General features: G+C 38.2%; 1 protein-coding gene across 2 annotated transcripts; it reads right to left on the reverse strand.

Annotated features, from left to right (window-relative positions):
- Window positions 1-2,469: 2,469 nt before the first annotated feature.
- On the reverse strand, window positions 2,470-14,519 carry LOC149832521 (putative HVA22-like protein g). 2 transcript variants are annotated; one of them, XM_090012492.1, is made up of 7 exons: window positions 14,300-14,519; window positions 11,027-11,142; window positions 10,843-10,941; window positions 10,550-10,606; window positions 10,395-10,458; window positions 10,092-10,298; window positions 2,470-3,039 (listed from the first exon to the last, which is right to left on the reverse strand). In XM_090012492.1, exons 2-7 carry the CDS (start codon window positions 11,056-11,058, stop codon window positions 2,596-2,598), a joined length of 903 nt encoding a protein of 300 aa, XP_089868618.1. In that variant the 5' UTR covers window positions 11,059-11,142; window positions 14,300-14,519; the 3' UTR covers window positions 2,470-2,595. The 2 variants fall into 2 exon arrangements, with proteins under 2 accessions (XP_089868618.1, XP_089868617.1); XM_090012491.1 differs by having other exon boundaries at window positions 2,470-3,081.
- Between the last annotated feature and the right edge of the window lie 1,596 nt (window positions 14,520-16,115).

Below are 16,115 nucleotides of genomic sequence, written 5' to 3' on the forward strand. Positions count from 1 at the left end.
TGTTCCTCTCTCTATTTCTCTCAATAAGTTGTCTAAGAAGATGTATAGCTTCCATAGTTGATCTTCCAAGCATAAAACCAAATTGATTCTCCGATATCATGACAATCTTCCTCAACCTAGACTCAATCACCCTCTCCCAAAGTTTCATAGTATGAAACATGAGTTTTATACCACGATAGTTTGTGCAATCTTGTATATCACCCTTATTCTTATATAGAGGCACTAAAGTACTCTTCCTCCACTCATTAGGCATCTTATTTGTCCGTCAAATCTTGTTAAAAAGATTTGTCAACCATTCTAAACCTTTCTCTCCCAAGCATTTCCAAGCCTCGATAGGTATACCATCTGGGCCAACTGCCCTTCTTGATTTCATTTTCTTCAAAGCCTCTGCAATTTCTTTCTTTTGAATCTTGTGCATGAAGTCACGATTCATCTCATGAAAAGGAATTGAAAAGTCTCCAAGATCCTGAGCATGACTTTCATTAAATAGCTTATCAAAATAATCTTTCCATCTCTCCTTAATCTCCTCATCTTTGACTAAAACCCTTTGCGTTTCATCTTTGATACATCTAACCATACCCAGATCCCTCGATTTCCTATCTCTCATCTTTGCAAGCCTATAAATATCCTTCTCACCCTCTTTGGTATCCAACTTGTCATAAACCTCCTTATATACCTTATCCCTCGCGTTCCGAACTACTTTTTTAGCTTCCTTCTTTGCTATCATATACTTCTCCAAATTCTCATTATCACGATTTTTATTTAGATTTCTATAACACTCTCTTTTAACCTTAATAGCTAATTTGACATCCTCGTTCCACCACGATGTATTCTTACCTAGCGGTGCACCGCCTTTAGACTCACCCAATACCTCCTTAGCCATCTTTCTCATGCCACCCGCTATCTTATTCCACATAGATTATGATCAACTTCCTTAACTACCCGCTCTACAAACATTCCTTGTTTAGCTTCTTTCAGTGCCCACCACTTAATTCTAGGATCTATCATATGTCTATTCTTTTTGTGGTATTGTCTAATTCTAAGATCTAAAATTAAAACTCTATGTTGTGTAGCTACACTTTCTCCCGGTATAACCTTACAATCGATGCAACAACCCCTATCTCTCTTTCTAAGTAGGAAAAAATCTATCTGACTCGTATTAACCCCACTTTTAAATGTTACTAGGTGAGACTCCCTCTTCCTAAACCAAGTGTTTGCTAAGATCATATCATAGGACAAACCAAAATCTAAAACCTTTCTCCACTTTTGTTTCTTTCTCCTATACCATAGCCTCCATGGATACTCTCAAATCCATCCTTACTAATGCCTACATGTCCATTAAGGTCACCGCCGATGAAAAGCCTTTCTCCATAATATTAAAAATTTTAAAATTAATTATTGCATAATAATTTGGTAACTATTATTATTTATCTAATTGGTTGCATTAATTTTATGAAAACTAGAAAGATAATTAGTTGGGAGAAAAGTAATAGTTGCACAAGCTCAGCATCGTTTTTTCTGCCAAAATACCTTTACGACCTTTGTTGCTGCTAAAGGTCTCAGTGGGACTTTTAGCAGCCACAAAAGTCACACTTTTTGTTACGCTTGTAATGGTTGCGCAGCCCGATAGTGCTGGAGCTGCTGAAAACATGTTGAATACATCGATTCTCAATTGAAAAAAAGAAAAACGAGCCAGATTAAACCTCATTATGACATGGATCCAACATATTTTACCCAGTTCTGACCCATATTCAAACATAACCAACCACATTTGTTGCAACCAAACAGAGATATGGATATATACACCCCGCATTTGACAATATATGGGAGCGTTTGATATGTGGGACACACCTGTGATGGGATCCACCAGGTGATGTACTGTGTTTGTTACGCACAGCACGCTGTGTTCAAGACAGCACAAAATGTGTACCGAGTGTTCCACTGCACCTCATGCACCAGTTCATCCAACGACTTCTCTACATAACCGTCCTATGAGAGAGAGAGAGAGAGAGAGAGAGATCCATGCCTGAAATCGGAGGCGGTAATATCTCCAGCAAGAGAGAGCCAGGCTAAGCTCAGCCACCCGTATTCATGTTCCCAACCTCACCTTCGGCGAAGCATCAAGTTGTACAGATATCTGTTTGTATTCTGAAGCACTGCCATTGCATTTTCAACCCAAAAGATCAAAAGTTGGCCATCTCATTGGTTAACTGAAGGACAACTCCCCTAAGCTTTGCACCATAATTCACTTTTGCATTACACCTGAAGCAGAATTATAACTGGACTCTATCCATATCTCATCAACGCCACATGGAGTCAAGAGGCGGATATCCTGCTGGTGCCAATCCCAGCAAAACTTTGGCCATATCGAATGCAAACAATGGTGATCTGATCTGATTCAGTAAAGCATCAGAAACAGATAAGGAAATCACAAAGGTAAAAAAGCATTCCAAGCTACACATCCTTCAATTTTAAGCAGAGAATATTATGACTGATCATTTATGCATTTCCATCATCTCTGGATACATTTCAGAATGCAATCGCTAACAACTGTCTCGCGAAGAAATCTTAAAAGGAGAAATTTTGCTATATAGCCTATATACCATTATGTTTCCCTGTGCGGGTCCTTCTTAGTCTGCCACGTGTTATTCGAATTGCTTCTTCCATGACCACAGGCTCTGCAACAGGGGCATTTCCATCATTTTTTGGCAGTGCTAGTGCCTTTTCTGCCTCTGCATTTTCAGCATCACCTGGCAGAGAAGGCACTGCTGCCTGGGCAGGTGTTTCCCGAGTTCCAGAGATGCCTGCCCCAGACGACGTCCTTTGTGGTTGAGTCTGAGTTTGTGATGCCGGTGGAGGATGAGGCTGGGGAGAAGGCTGCTTGGATTGTGGAAGTGCTGATGCCTGTGGAGCAGGTAAAAGGGTTTCCTGAACTGGTGCCTGCTGCTGGTTTGCAACAGAACTTCCAGCCTGACGTGGAGGTGGCGGTTGTGGCTGTTGCGACTGTGGCACCACTGGTTGTCGAGCTGCTGAAGTCACCTGAGATGGCCGGATGTAAGGTGGGTTTGTCTGTTGCTGCCGCTGCAGCATTTTCCACAAGATTCAATATTTGCATACTAAATACGACATAACAGCATCCTTAAATGTATAATCACCAAGACTAAATGGGAAGGGAACCTCTAAAGTCTTTCTGAACACAAAAACAGAAAGAAGACCAGTCGATCTTTCAAGACTGAAAAATCAAATTGATTCTGTGAAGCATCTGCTGTTGTTGTCAAGCAACTATTATGCAAGACTCAAATCGTATCTTCATAAAATAATGAAAATCCAAAACGCACACACCATTGACACCAACACATGATGCTTGTAGCTTGCAAGTCAAATTTAACTCCATAAAATCCAAACAAGGTTGATATCCCAAAATCATTTAATAAAAAATTACTCGAGGCCAGAACAGAGACCCAGGTGCAGAGAGGTTAATAACCAAGTCCCCAAAGCTGTCAAGAACAAAATTCACTTTGTTAATAGACACAAGCAACATAAAATGGAAGCCTTTTGGCTCATGGATTCTGGTTGCAGGTTGCTAGGTTTCCAAATTCCCTGGTGCTTAGAATCGCACGAGATAATTCCCTGAAAGCTCAAACAATCTTCTGAGACTTTGGAAGTATCAAGCACTAAAGCAGAAAAAGACTAGGTGTCTGAGAAAGCAAAAAGATGTATGCATCTTTGTGCACACATGAATTAAGAGTTTCAATCTATTTGTCCTCATAATTTACTAATTATGCAAGGGATTTATGCAATCTTCCGACAATACATTGCATATAATTGGGGCTTAGGCTTAAACGTGTAAATGAAGCTAAAATAAGTGCCATGAAGGCATATATAGACCAGAGACTTGTACTTGGTGCCGCTGAAGTTACTATTGAGTTAATGGCCTTGAAGCTTTACATTTATCATATAGTAAGAGTGTCCCAGACCGATCTTTTGGAATAGGGCATCCGCAGTGCGGAACTCTACTGAGTGAAAAATGCATAGAGTGTAAGAACGCACGGTGTGCGTTGGCTTGATCACGTGCGGTGGTAGCATGGTGCGTGATAGGCAACGGTATTGTCGCTAGTGCATCGTTGTATGGTGGCACAGACGTGGAGCATTATTTTGTTAAGCAGTGCCAACGGATTAGAGGATGTTGCCTTTGGAGATTTGGTGAAGGACCTCTTGGCTTGCAAGAGTGTCTCACGCGTAGGGGTTGGACGCACGGGAGTGGATGTGGGTTAGGGCTAATTCCTCCAGAGATCACATTTGGTGGTTCCAACCGAGTATGGTGACTCGGGGGTAGGCAAGTGAATGCCTAGGTGCCGACGAATGAGTCTGGGTGATGCTTTTCGCTATGGTGTTCAATCATCAATTAGTCTTCAGACTGAGGGCCGCAAAGTCGTGTTCTTTCAGTGGCATGCATGGAGTCGCAATAAGCTCCATGTCATGCAAGGCTAAGGCAAGTTTGTGCCCCCTTTTGAAAGTGATAGCTGGTATGTGACAACTATGCACTAAGCGATATGGACTAAATGGAATTCACATTTAGAAATGCACTTGATCAGCTTTTGCTAGGCAGTTGCACACGAGGTGGTGCGCAGGGCCAATGAAAATGATTCAGCACATGGAAATGTGTTGTTGCGCGGCATTTGAGTTTGCAAAGCATTCTATGACCATGACAGAGCGATAGAAAAGCTTGCAGCAGTAAGGAAGGACCATCACGCAACATTAGTTTATTAAAAAAAGTAAGCCCGTGATAAATTGGTATCAAAGTAGAAAGATTCACGAAGACCTTGTTGTTGTATGACACTAAACCGAACAATGATGGTTTATCTTGGTTACACAATTTTGCACAGTTGAAGTATAGTTCACCGAGCACAGAAAACAAGATGTTGGCAGGTTGGTATGGGTCATCTTGTCGATGATAAGCAGAAATGTAAGGTTGTTGTTTAGTTGGCTACGGGAACATGGATAATCCAAAGATTTCTACCAGTTGTGTGTTAGGCTCGCAGGTAGAGCATGACGTTTGTCTTATGCATGCAAAAAATACACGTTAGATCCGGCTAGATGGATTTACAAATTTGGTATGAGACACTCAACTAAACTTGTAGATTCTCTCTCAAGATTGTGGGTTAGCACAGTGCCCATGTTGAGCAGAATGCTCACTATTTTGGTCCCTTGAGTTGGTAGATCCTCTATGAATTGTGTGTGCGAAAAAAGTTTTTGTTCGTGGCTCATCGGTTCCTGTGAAAATGTTTTGTTGACTCTGAGAGAGAGTTACAGTGTGCTGGCTTCGGGAGGAAAGTTGCAACATTGGGCCAAGGTGCCCTTGTGAAGACTAGTGCCCATGAAGACGAAGGACCACTTTGGAATGATACACAAGAAGGCGTTCTCCACATGAAGACTAGTTTGAACCGTTGAAAAACCGTAAGTTGTTGATTAAGGGAGTTGATATCTCTGCGGCATGCATTGGTGTTCATCTTTCTCTGCGAGGACCACGAAGGGCTTGGAATTGCCCTTGCTGGGGTTGGAAAGCACCCCAGCCATGAGCATGAAGACGACAAGTTTGTTGTGCGGGCGAGGATGACTCGTTTGTTTATGAGACTGCACTAGGGTCTCACGAGTAAATAATGCTCGATGTTGATAAAACAGAAGACCACTGTCTAAGTGATCAAATATGCGTTAAAAGAATGAGACTTGGCGTGTTAAAGGTTGCGGCGATGGTGATGTAAACCAGAACAAGTTGAGTACATTAAAGAAAAGTAGTAAACCAAAGATAAGTACAAAGGGAAACTGACATATCAATGAAGACTGTGTTCTTACCTGCACCAATATTGCTGAGGACGACAATGATTTTGGGTGGGGGAGAATGTCCCGAACCGATCTTTCGGAATAGAGAATGTGTAGTGCGGTGCTCTACTGAGTGAAAAATGCATCGAGTGTAAGAATGTGCGGTGTGCATTGGCTTGATCATTGACGTGATCTTCGGCTGGGGCCCGCAAGGTCTTGTTCTTTCCATGACTAGGTTTTGTTGTGGTGTGCATAGAGTCGCAATACGCTCTATGTCATGCAAGGTTAAGGCAAGTTTGTGCTCTTTTTGAAAATGAAAACTGGTATGGGACGACTATGCACTAAGCGGCATGCACTAGATGGAATTTGCATTTGGAAATGTGCTTGATGAGCTTCCACTAAGCAGCTGCACACGAGGTGGTGCATGTAAGGAAATAGAACCCCAAACTGAACTTCAAAAAGAAGCTCACAAAAGATCTTTCTCAATGAACACAAAGGTTCGTTCAACAAACTCACAAGAACCAAAATATTCAAAAGAGTGCACACACCAAGAGAGAAAATTTTATCTCATTAAGATGGGATACACCCACAAAAAATAATAATCAAACAAAAAGTAAAAGCCCATATTTATAGGGCTGAAAAGAAGCTAGAGAGGGGGAGTCATTGGGCTCCCAACAGTTCTAATTAGAGTCGTTGGGAGTCCAACGTCTCCTAGTTGCTTTATGCTTTATTGACTGAAAAGTCAATAAAGGCATTAAGTTTATTTGAATGTCCAGAAAAAAGTTGCTTTATGCTTTATTGACTGAAAAATCAATAAAGGCATTAAGCCTATTTGAATGTCCAAAAAATAGAAAGTTATTTTAACTAGCCTAATTCTAACTAAACTAAAAAAACAAGATTACATATGATGGAGATATCTCGTATATGAGATTAACTGTGAGATTAGAATTTTTAACAGTGCGCAGGGCCAATAAAGATGATTCAACACATGGAAAGGTGTTGTTGTGCGGCTTTTGGCCGTGAGGCTGGGCAGCTTAGCGCGTCGCGGGTTTGCAAATCATTCTATGCCCGTAATAGAGCGATAGAAAGGCTTGTGGCGGTAAGGAAGGACCGTCAGGTTGCACTGGCTTATTGAAAAAAGTAAGCCCACGACAAAGAGTCTGCTTTGCCATGCTTCCAATCAAGCCAATTAACAAAAACCTATTTCATTTCCTTATCAATCTCCTACAGACTATCATTGCCAATTCAATCAAAAAGTCAAAAAGAGGTATGACTTTGGCAGCTTCAAAGACGTCCCTCAAGTTATGTGGCTGTATTTTAGCTTTTTATACTATTTGTCCTCTTGTAATGTATATATAAGTTATGAACATGACCTGAGTAGTAACAAACAAACATTTAGTGAGGATCATATCTCGGCAGCTGATTACAAACAACTAGAACACAAGTCTCTTGAGTCTTGACTATTTGGGTCAGCTGTTGAGAGCAATGGTGTTTTCCATAAGGAGTACAACTGGCTGCAATAGTGTTTCTGCGAGCCGTTTGGGAATAAATTGCAGCAGTTGTTTTTCCTGCAAAACATGTGTAATGGATAAGAGCAGCCCTATCTGGATAATCCTCTGTTGTGGTTAGATGAGACAAATTCCGTGTTGGGCTAGGTTTACGAACATTGTAAATTGAATGAAAAGTGATGTCCAAGACAGGTGAGGCTGACTATAATAACTAGCTCAAATCTGGGCGTTTCCCACTAATCTTGCAAAGTTCCAAGATGACTAAGATGTTTGAAGCTTTATTCTAGCAAGTGTATATGTAAGCTGAAGGCCACCACACTTATATATAGGGAATGTAAGACTTATATGGCTGAAGAAAGTAAGATGAAGGATGAATCTTGAGTCATTCTTACTCTAACTGAAAAGTGCTATCTTATTGATTCATTGGATTTGGAATCTCAATTTACATTTTCCCTTATGGTGTTACTGACGATCTAAAAAAATGATGTCTCTACCATTGATGATTAGTTTTATGGAGAAAACAGATGACTTTGATTTTTTTTCTTCCCGAACAAAAGAAGGTTTACAAAGCTTCATCCATTGCCTGAATTGGTTGGCGACATAAAAGTTAAAACACAAGGTAATCTGCCAATGGCACTATTAAAAGATAGAAAGCAATGCTTATAACTAAATGCTACAACGAACAGTTTGAGATTGACTATGAAGAAACATTTGCTTCTGTAGTTGGTTTGACTTTGTTTGAGATGCTTGATGGACACCCAGAATAATTGTTGGAGATCCCACCAGCGGCTGAGTTGGTCTGCCTTGAAGAGTTCCTTTCCTTTTTTTATGGATAATCGAGCATCTAAAAAGAGACAGAAGAACTCCTAGTGACGTCAGTTAAAATAATATGGTCCATACTGAGTACACACTCAAATTGGGGGGCACTAACCAATCTCTCTCTCTCTCTCTCTCTCTCTCTCTCTCTCTCTATATATATATATATATATATATATATATATATATATATATATATATATATATATATATATATATATATATATATATATATATAGGGCTGCATGCTATTGATGTAAGAATGTTTCCTTTAAAAATTGAAACATGAAAGGCTAAGTAACTTATAGAAAGGGTATAGATATGCACTGCCTCATAGTGCAGGCAACACTCATCTGTGCAACCATCTCGCAGAGGACAACAAAATTTAAATTTCACAAAATGTATCTGAAATGTGCTTTTGTCATTTTTTAAAATTTTATAAAGAGGGAAAACTTTTTGTCATGACTGCCCCAGTTTTGCTTTTACATTTTCAATGACACACATATGTAAAGGAACAATCTTTGAATGTCACATAAGTGCAGGTGTGAAGGGCGTGGCACAATTTTGTAAGTTTACTGTATATATCTGTATATCTCAATCTTAATAGTGGATCTTAGTGCGGCCGTGGATGTAGGCAACTCTTGCCAAACCAAGTAAAATACTTGTTCTTTGTGTGGTTGATTTTCTCGTCTTCTCGTTTTTATTTCTTCAATCTAGTATTTAGGGCATGATCGCAACCCCAACTCCTCCTCCCCACTTGTTAGGAAACAACTCAACAAACTATCGATACATTGATATATCGATAGTTTGAAGAAACAAATTGGACGTAGTTGGAGTCACGATCATGCCCTAATATATATTCAAAGTTGACTGAGTACATTTTGAACAAATATAACCCTGGGTGCGGGTTGACCGCACCCACATCGCGTCGTGGTGCGTCGGCACGGGTGCAGCAGCCTTTTTAACGAGTCCATGTGACATAGTATATACTACAGATAAAACTTAGCTTGGTTGTTAACTGAGTCCAGTTTTGGACAAAAATGATCCCTTGTGCAGTTGACCACACTTGACAATATGGAAGCCATATCCAAGCGACACAGGTGCATTGTCCTTTTAGAAGTGTCCATGCTGCATAGTTTTTGAAGATCTTGAAGACCTGCTTAAATGTCACGACTCGTTTTGCGCTAAATAAACCATGCAGGTTGCATATGTATGATTTGATTGACAAGACATTTTACAAAAAATGGTGTTTTACACTAGATATGATGTCATCCACACCATTGGATTATGTTTTAAACAACCGAATCTCTTGACTGTCCCAAATGAACTAAACAAGCACATTGGCATTTGCTTAATCTAAACTTAGAAAAACAAGTTTTCTGGTTAAACTAATTCAATCTAAAGAACGATTTTTAGTAAATGAACAACAGTAAACACATCTACAGGTTTACATTAAGCAAAAACTGCCTGTAACTATGTTTTCCTGAAGTGTTTAGTACATTTAGAGAGAGGTATCTATATGTACGTATGTATGTATCAACATTATGTTAGAGATTAAGGAGCCCTTCCCAATGAGCTCCATGTCATGTTCGTTATGGAACAGCTTTGCCAAGCCATCCACCCAGGACAACATGCAACATAAACATCATAAACATGGAACTTTCGTTCCAACCACCTAAACCAACTATAACATACTAAATAGTTGCCACATATACGGAAACACCAAACCATATATAAAGGATGAAGATCAAAAGGTTATAAAGCTTTTATTGCCACATAACCAACAAATGATCAAAATTAGAAAGACAAGATCATTATTGAGATCAAACTTGCATCTAGATGTAGAAATGGGAGAAGGGCTCTAGCGTTTGATGAGTAAAGAATGGACTTTCTGAATCACTGTGAACCACTGGTGAGCAAGACCTATTTATCGCAATCAACAAATACCTGAGTTGGACGAGAACTTGATGATTGTGATGCAACATATTGGAGAATTTCGAAAAATCTTGTCTGACCATAGCTTGCAGCTTTCTGCCAATACAGAACAGCCATGTCGCCTGCCCTTGCCTTCAGCTCAAGCAGGTTGCGATCAATGTCTGTCTCATGCTTTGCAACATATGGTCGAAAAAATGTCTCATATACATAAGTTGTTCCCTATCAAATGAAAGAGAGAAAAGAGGAGAAGTCAGATATATTTGGTAAAGCCATGACTATCAAGGGGAAGATCATGGATTGCTGTCAAATTGATACCTTTGTTTTAGGACACCACAAGTAAATGAAGAATGCCAACTTGGCTTCACCATACATTGGCAACCTTCCAAGAAGAGCAGTGAATAACAATCAATAACATGGTATAAATGGGAAAGTGTTCCAGATTGACAGGATTTTTCATCAAGAAACAATACCATGATATAAAAGTATCTCCAATTCTCTCGAAGACTGTCAACATCGCAACTATAATCCTGCAAAACACAGAGGATAATTCAATTCAGAGAAAAAGTATCTAAATAGGATACAAGTTGGTGCAGTGAACCATTTTGTATCTACAAAGTAAGCAGTTCATCTCCAAGAGAACAATTATTTCAAATTTTCTTTAGATTACATGCATAAAAAAGAAATACTTCAAAAAAACAATAATACTTTCCATGTATGCAGTCTAAGAAAATGCAAAAAAACATATGTAAAAAAATATACCCACCAATATTGACACCAGAACCTCAACTGTTCAATTTCTGGTTTGTTCTTTTCCACAGTTTTGAAACACTCATAAGCAGGGTATGTATAGCCAAGAATCATCCTGCAAAAATGCAAAAGTAACTGAACATAACCATGCACCAAACATGAAATGAAGATGGAAACAAGAAGAAATGAGAATAACATACAGAAGGCCTCTGGTGAGAAATGATCCCATCATTTTTGCTATTTAATACATAGGCCACAATAGATTCCCAAGTTTTGAAGCAAGAAATGTCCTACACCTTCAAACCCTACAGCAAACCTGAGGAAAAAAAATCAGTCAATAGAAAGAAAAGGCAATCTGACAAAAGGTCAGCTTCAGTGAACAACTGGTGAATATTTTGAAAAGACATAACATTAACAAATTTGATCAAATACATAATAAAATTTGAAATAATCAACACATAAAAAATTATATCTATATAATAGAAAATAAAAATCAAATTTCAATATTACAACAATTTTGGCAATAATAATTACAAGTGATAACATCACAAGATAAATACTTGTACCGGAAAAGATAAGGCAACAAGGATATTATAAAAACTGTCAGATATACATAAAAATTCCATGAAAACTCGAATGTGATGCCAAAGGCATAATACTAATTCAAATACTATGTCACATGGGTGTGGGTGCGGGGGTGCGGCACTTTCAAAAAACTTGGGTGCGGGGGCTCAACCCCTCCCCTGCACAATTTATATATATATATACTCCTTGCGCCTTCTTTGTGCAGGGGAGGGGTCGAGCTGATGAGTTGTGGAGCCTGATTCAGAGTTTTTGCCCTTACAGAAAGGGGGGTCCGGGAATTTATTTTTAATAAAAAAATTGAACAGAAAAATTTTTTTAATAAAAAAGTTGGACACAAATGACCCTGGGTGCGGTCAATGCACCCAGGGTCGGGTTGACCGCACCCGGTGCCGCACCCGCGTCGAGTCGCGTTGACATGGGTGCGGCACCCTGCTAGCCGAATCCCTGTGACATAGTTCAAATATGTAATTACAAGATGGAAATTTCACAAAACCTTGTGTACCGCATCAATTGCTTGAATAAGATTCAAAATTTCAAATATCTAATTATAGCGTAACATTACAATTATGAATTCTGAACTTGAAAAAAAAAATAAGTAGAGTTAATGAAGCCATCATCCATGATACCAAATCACATGAAATTTCTCCTCCTATCTGCAAATGCTTGGTAAAAACCCAAAACAATGCCTTATGAAGAACCAACTTTGCAATAGATATATCTCCACATTACCAAGAAAAAGAAAGTAGAGAATATCAAAAAATAAAAGCATTAAAACAGACATTCTGATTAAAAAAGAAAAAAAAACAAAGTTCAATATCAAAAGGCACACATCTCCAGAATCAAGCTAGTACAAAGTGAGTACACACAAAGATCTCAAATTAATGGACCACAAATAAATGTGAACATACATGATGGCTCCATAAAGCAAAAAAAAAAAAAATGGAAGTTCAAACACTTTCATGTTGACAATCAGATTTCAGATGAACATGCAAAAGCAAAAGTGGAAAACCATTATCAACATAATTCATCACATATGGGAAACAATGGCTTGACAGAACAGGTTTTTGAAAATTCAACGGAAAGTAGAATTAAAATTCAAGAGAGGCTTCAGCATTAGTAATTCAAGCATCAAGTTCCACATTTTTGAACAACCAAAAAATAGCCTAAAACACTGTCTGTCATTGTTCAAGAGCACAATAAGATGTAAAGCTATGGAGCATTTCGAGAATGGCAGGAAAATAATGTGAAAAAAACTCTCAACTGTCAGCTTCGAACAAATTTATCAACAAAATTTAAATGAAAATAATTCAGAATGTGCAATTAAATTGTGGGAAAAAAGTAAAGGAAAATAATATGCAGAGAAATAGCTAAAATGCATCAAAATAAAAACTGAAATCAAGCAAAAAAAAAAAAGAGTTAGGAAAAAAATAAAAGGCAGATTACATCAGAATCAAGAAAAAAAAAAGTAATGGCAAAACTAGTGAAAATGCAAACAGAAAAAACGAGAATTCAATAGTTCAAGATTGACAATCAGATCTATAGAACATAACGCAATTACAACAAAAGATTTGATATGTTATCAATCCCAAGAGAAAGGTTCTGAACAAACAAAATTCAAGAACAAATTTCTGAAGAAATTCCTCATGCAGAAAACATCAAAAAATAATGAAAGGAAATTAAATTAAATAAGAGCAAAAAGAGGCTCGTGGATAGGATAACAATAATGGAGAAAAGGATAAATGAATTCAAGAAATGAACAGCATCAACGGCCAGATTTGCATGAATAATTGCAAGAACGAGAAAACAAAGTGAAGAATCATCACTCTAAAATTCAAGGAATTCAAATAAAATGTGAGAAATTCATGAAGCTCACCATAAACCGAGCCAAATTTAAACAAATTTTTTCTATAACAGTGGAAATCAAGTAAAAAATATATGCACTCCTTTCTCTTTAAGCAACGGGCAAAGAAAATTGAAAGAAAGAATATGCAAATGGATGCTAAAATATTGAACGAAGCAGAACTGCAGAAGTTCGCAAAAATCAGGATCTACACAGATTTTAACAGCCAGTGACAGAAATCACGCACAAAACTATTAAAATTATGAGAAACGAAAAAGAAAACGAGAAACAGAAAATGTTCTAACGAACAGAAAGGACAGAAACAAGCAATCAGCAATGCTCACGCTATGGTTGAGGAGTTCGACAGAGTACAGCAAATAACTCAAAAAAAAAAGGAAAACATCATTCTGGAAAGTATTTTCCACGAGCGACACCAGATTTGCCCCAAAATGCCGCAGGAATGACAAAAATCGAACGAAAATATCGGGAGATCAGCGGAAAATAAAAGGAAAATGTTAACCTAAAAAAAGTTTCCACAAGCCACGGAGGATTTTGCAGAAAAACGCAGGTAGAGAAAAATTAACTATGATGCAGGGGTTCCACAGCATGCCGCGAACAACAAACAGAAAATACTGAGAAAATGGACAAAAATAACGAAAAATTTAGGAAAACATTCTCCTTAAGAGTATTTTCCAATAGTGACACCAGATTTCACCAAAATGCTTCAAGCATGACAAAATAAAGCGAAGATTAACGGAAAACAAAAAAGAAAATGCTATTCTGGTCGGTGCTTCCACAAGGGACACTGGATTTCGCCAAAAAAGAAAAGAGGAAGATTAACGGAGAACAAAAGGAAAATGCTATTCTGGTCGGTGCTTCCACAAGAGACACTGGATTTAGCTAAAAAAAATGGAGTAAAAATGAGCAAAAAAACCGACAAATGAACGAAGACAAAAGAAAAAGAGAGAAAGACGGAGTCTAGAGAAGCATTTCGAGAAGGAAGAAAATGAAGAGGGTGAGGAAGAAGAAGAAAGAACCGTCCGCCCACCTCCCGGTGTCTCTGCGTCTCCGGAAAGGAGAAAAAGGAGAGACCTTCGCATCGAACGGCAGAATCGCCGGCAATATCAACGTTAGCCGAGTACCCGCTCGCGCGACCGAGAGAGAGAAAGGAGAGATATACGGGCGCTGCTCGGAACCGTCGCGACCGTACGATGGACTTCGATGAACAGACGGAGCGGCGTGACCTTCCCTCCTCCGTCCTCCGTCCCCCGTCTTGCTTTTGAAAATCGTTCCTGGGATTTCCTTCCGTTATTTATATCCGACTTTGTGGTTTGCGCCCCTTTGGCGTCCGGGTTTCGAACTGATGTTGCCGTTGTAATTTATTATTCTTTCTTGGCTAAAGTTGTTCCTTACTGGATTTGGGAACCGTCCCGGAATCAAGGTGCAAAGGGAGGGGCTTCTCACGTAATTTACGAAATGGCTGATGCCCTCAAAAAGATTTGTATCCCGAATTCCCAATCCCAATATGGATCGGGTAATCGATCAGATCATATCCAAATCTAAGATGTGGAGCTGAGACTTGAAGCGTTTCATTTCCTTTTTTTATTATCACCGACAGACAGGCTTTCAATTGGTAAACCCTTGAGGTCCCCTCCTCCCTTCATCAAGGGGTACACACTCAGCTTGGATCATGCAGCAACAAACGTCCTTCACAGGTTTTGAACTCGTGACGTTCTTTCAACTTGGTGGCATTCACAAGTCCTTCCTACCAATTGCTGTCTGTATTGATTGGCCAACGATTCAGGTGAATTGGCCGATACCGATTCTAAAGTGAATCATTTTGAATCGGTCAAAAAATAGTAAAAAAATATCACGTATCAATCAAAACGTGTTAAAGCCATTAAAAATGTTAAAATAATATTAAAAATGAATTTTAAGATATTTTTTATATTTATTAAAAAATAATCAATTCAGGTCAGTATCGTATCAATTTTCTGGTGATACGATACATATGAGTCGATTCAGGCCGATTGCAACGATACTGACAACACTGGCTCCTGTTAGAACAGGAGTGCAAAACCCATTATTGGCTTAAAAAAGAAAGATTATCAAACAGTTTTGTATCATATATATATATATATATATATATATATATATATATATATATGACCATCATCATCAGTAACATGCTTTCTCCTATATATTAACGGTCACGAATCACTATGGGTGAAAAACTAATGTCATTTTTAAATTTTATATATATATATATATATATATATATATTTTTTTTAAAAAATATTTACATAAAAAACATAAAACATATACAACTGTATAGTAAACATATAAATACTGTAAAAATATGCAAAAATGTGAGTATTGAAAAATATCATGATTTTTTTTAAGTAAAACAATGGCACCTGAAAATGTCACATTAAATTCACAATATTTTCAAAATAACGGTTATATTTGGAATATACTCGTACCTAATTACCTATACGGAGATGCAAACAAGCTGCAAATTCGAATATGATTAGCTATTTGTGCTCATTGAATGAAGTTAAAGGCTATGTTTGAAGGCCTTGAATCAGAGGTTTCCCCTCTCTTGTTGTTGTTTGAGAGAAATGACATCCCCAAACAATGCATTTAGAATGGTGTTGGCAGGCCAAACACTACATTTTAACACCACCCACAAAACAATGTTTTTGGCAACTCCATCTCTCAACATCACTCATTGGAAAAACAGTATTTTTGGGTACAAATTTACAAAATACCTTCTTTAGATTTTCTGCCTTGTAGCGTGGAACACAGGTAAGGCATCAAAGATTCTAAAACTCCGGGATCGTTCAAACTTCAAAAACCATAAA

The sequence above is a fragment of the Nuphar pumila genome, chromosome 7 (assembly GCF_984573655.1).
Source record: "Nuphar pumila chromosome 7, dmNupPumi1.hap1.1, whole genome shotgun sequence".
NCBI classification, from domain to species: domain Eukaryota; kingdom Viridiplantae; phylum Streptophyta; class Magnoliopsida; order Nymphaeales; family Nymphaeaceae; genus Nuphar; species Nuphar pumila.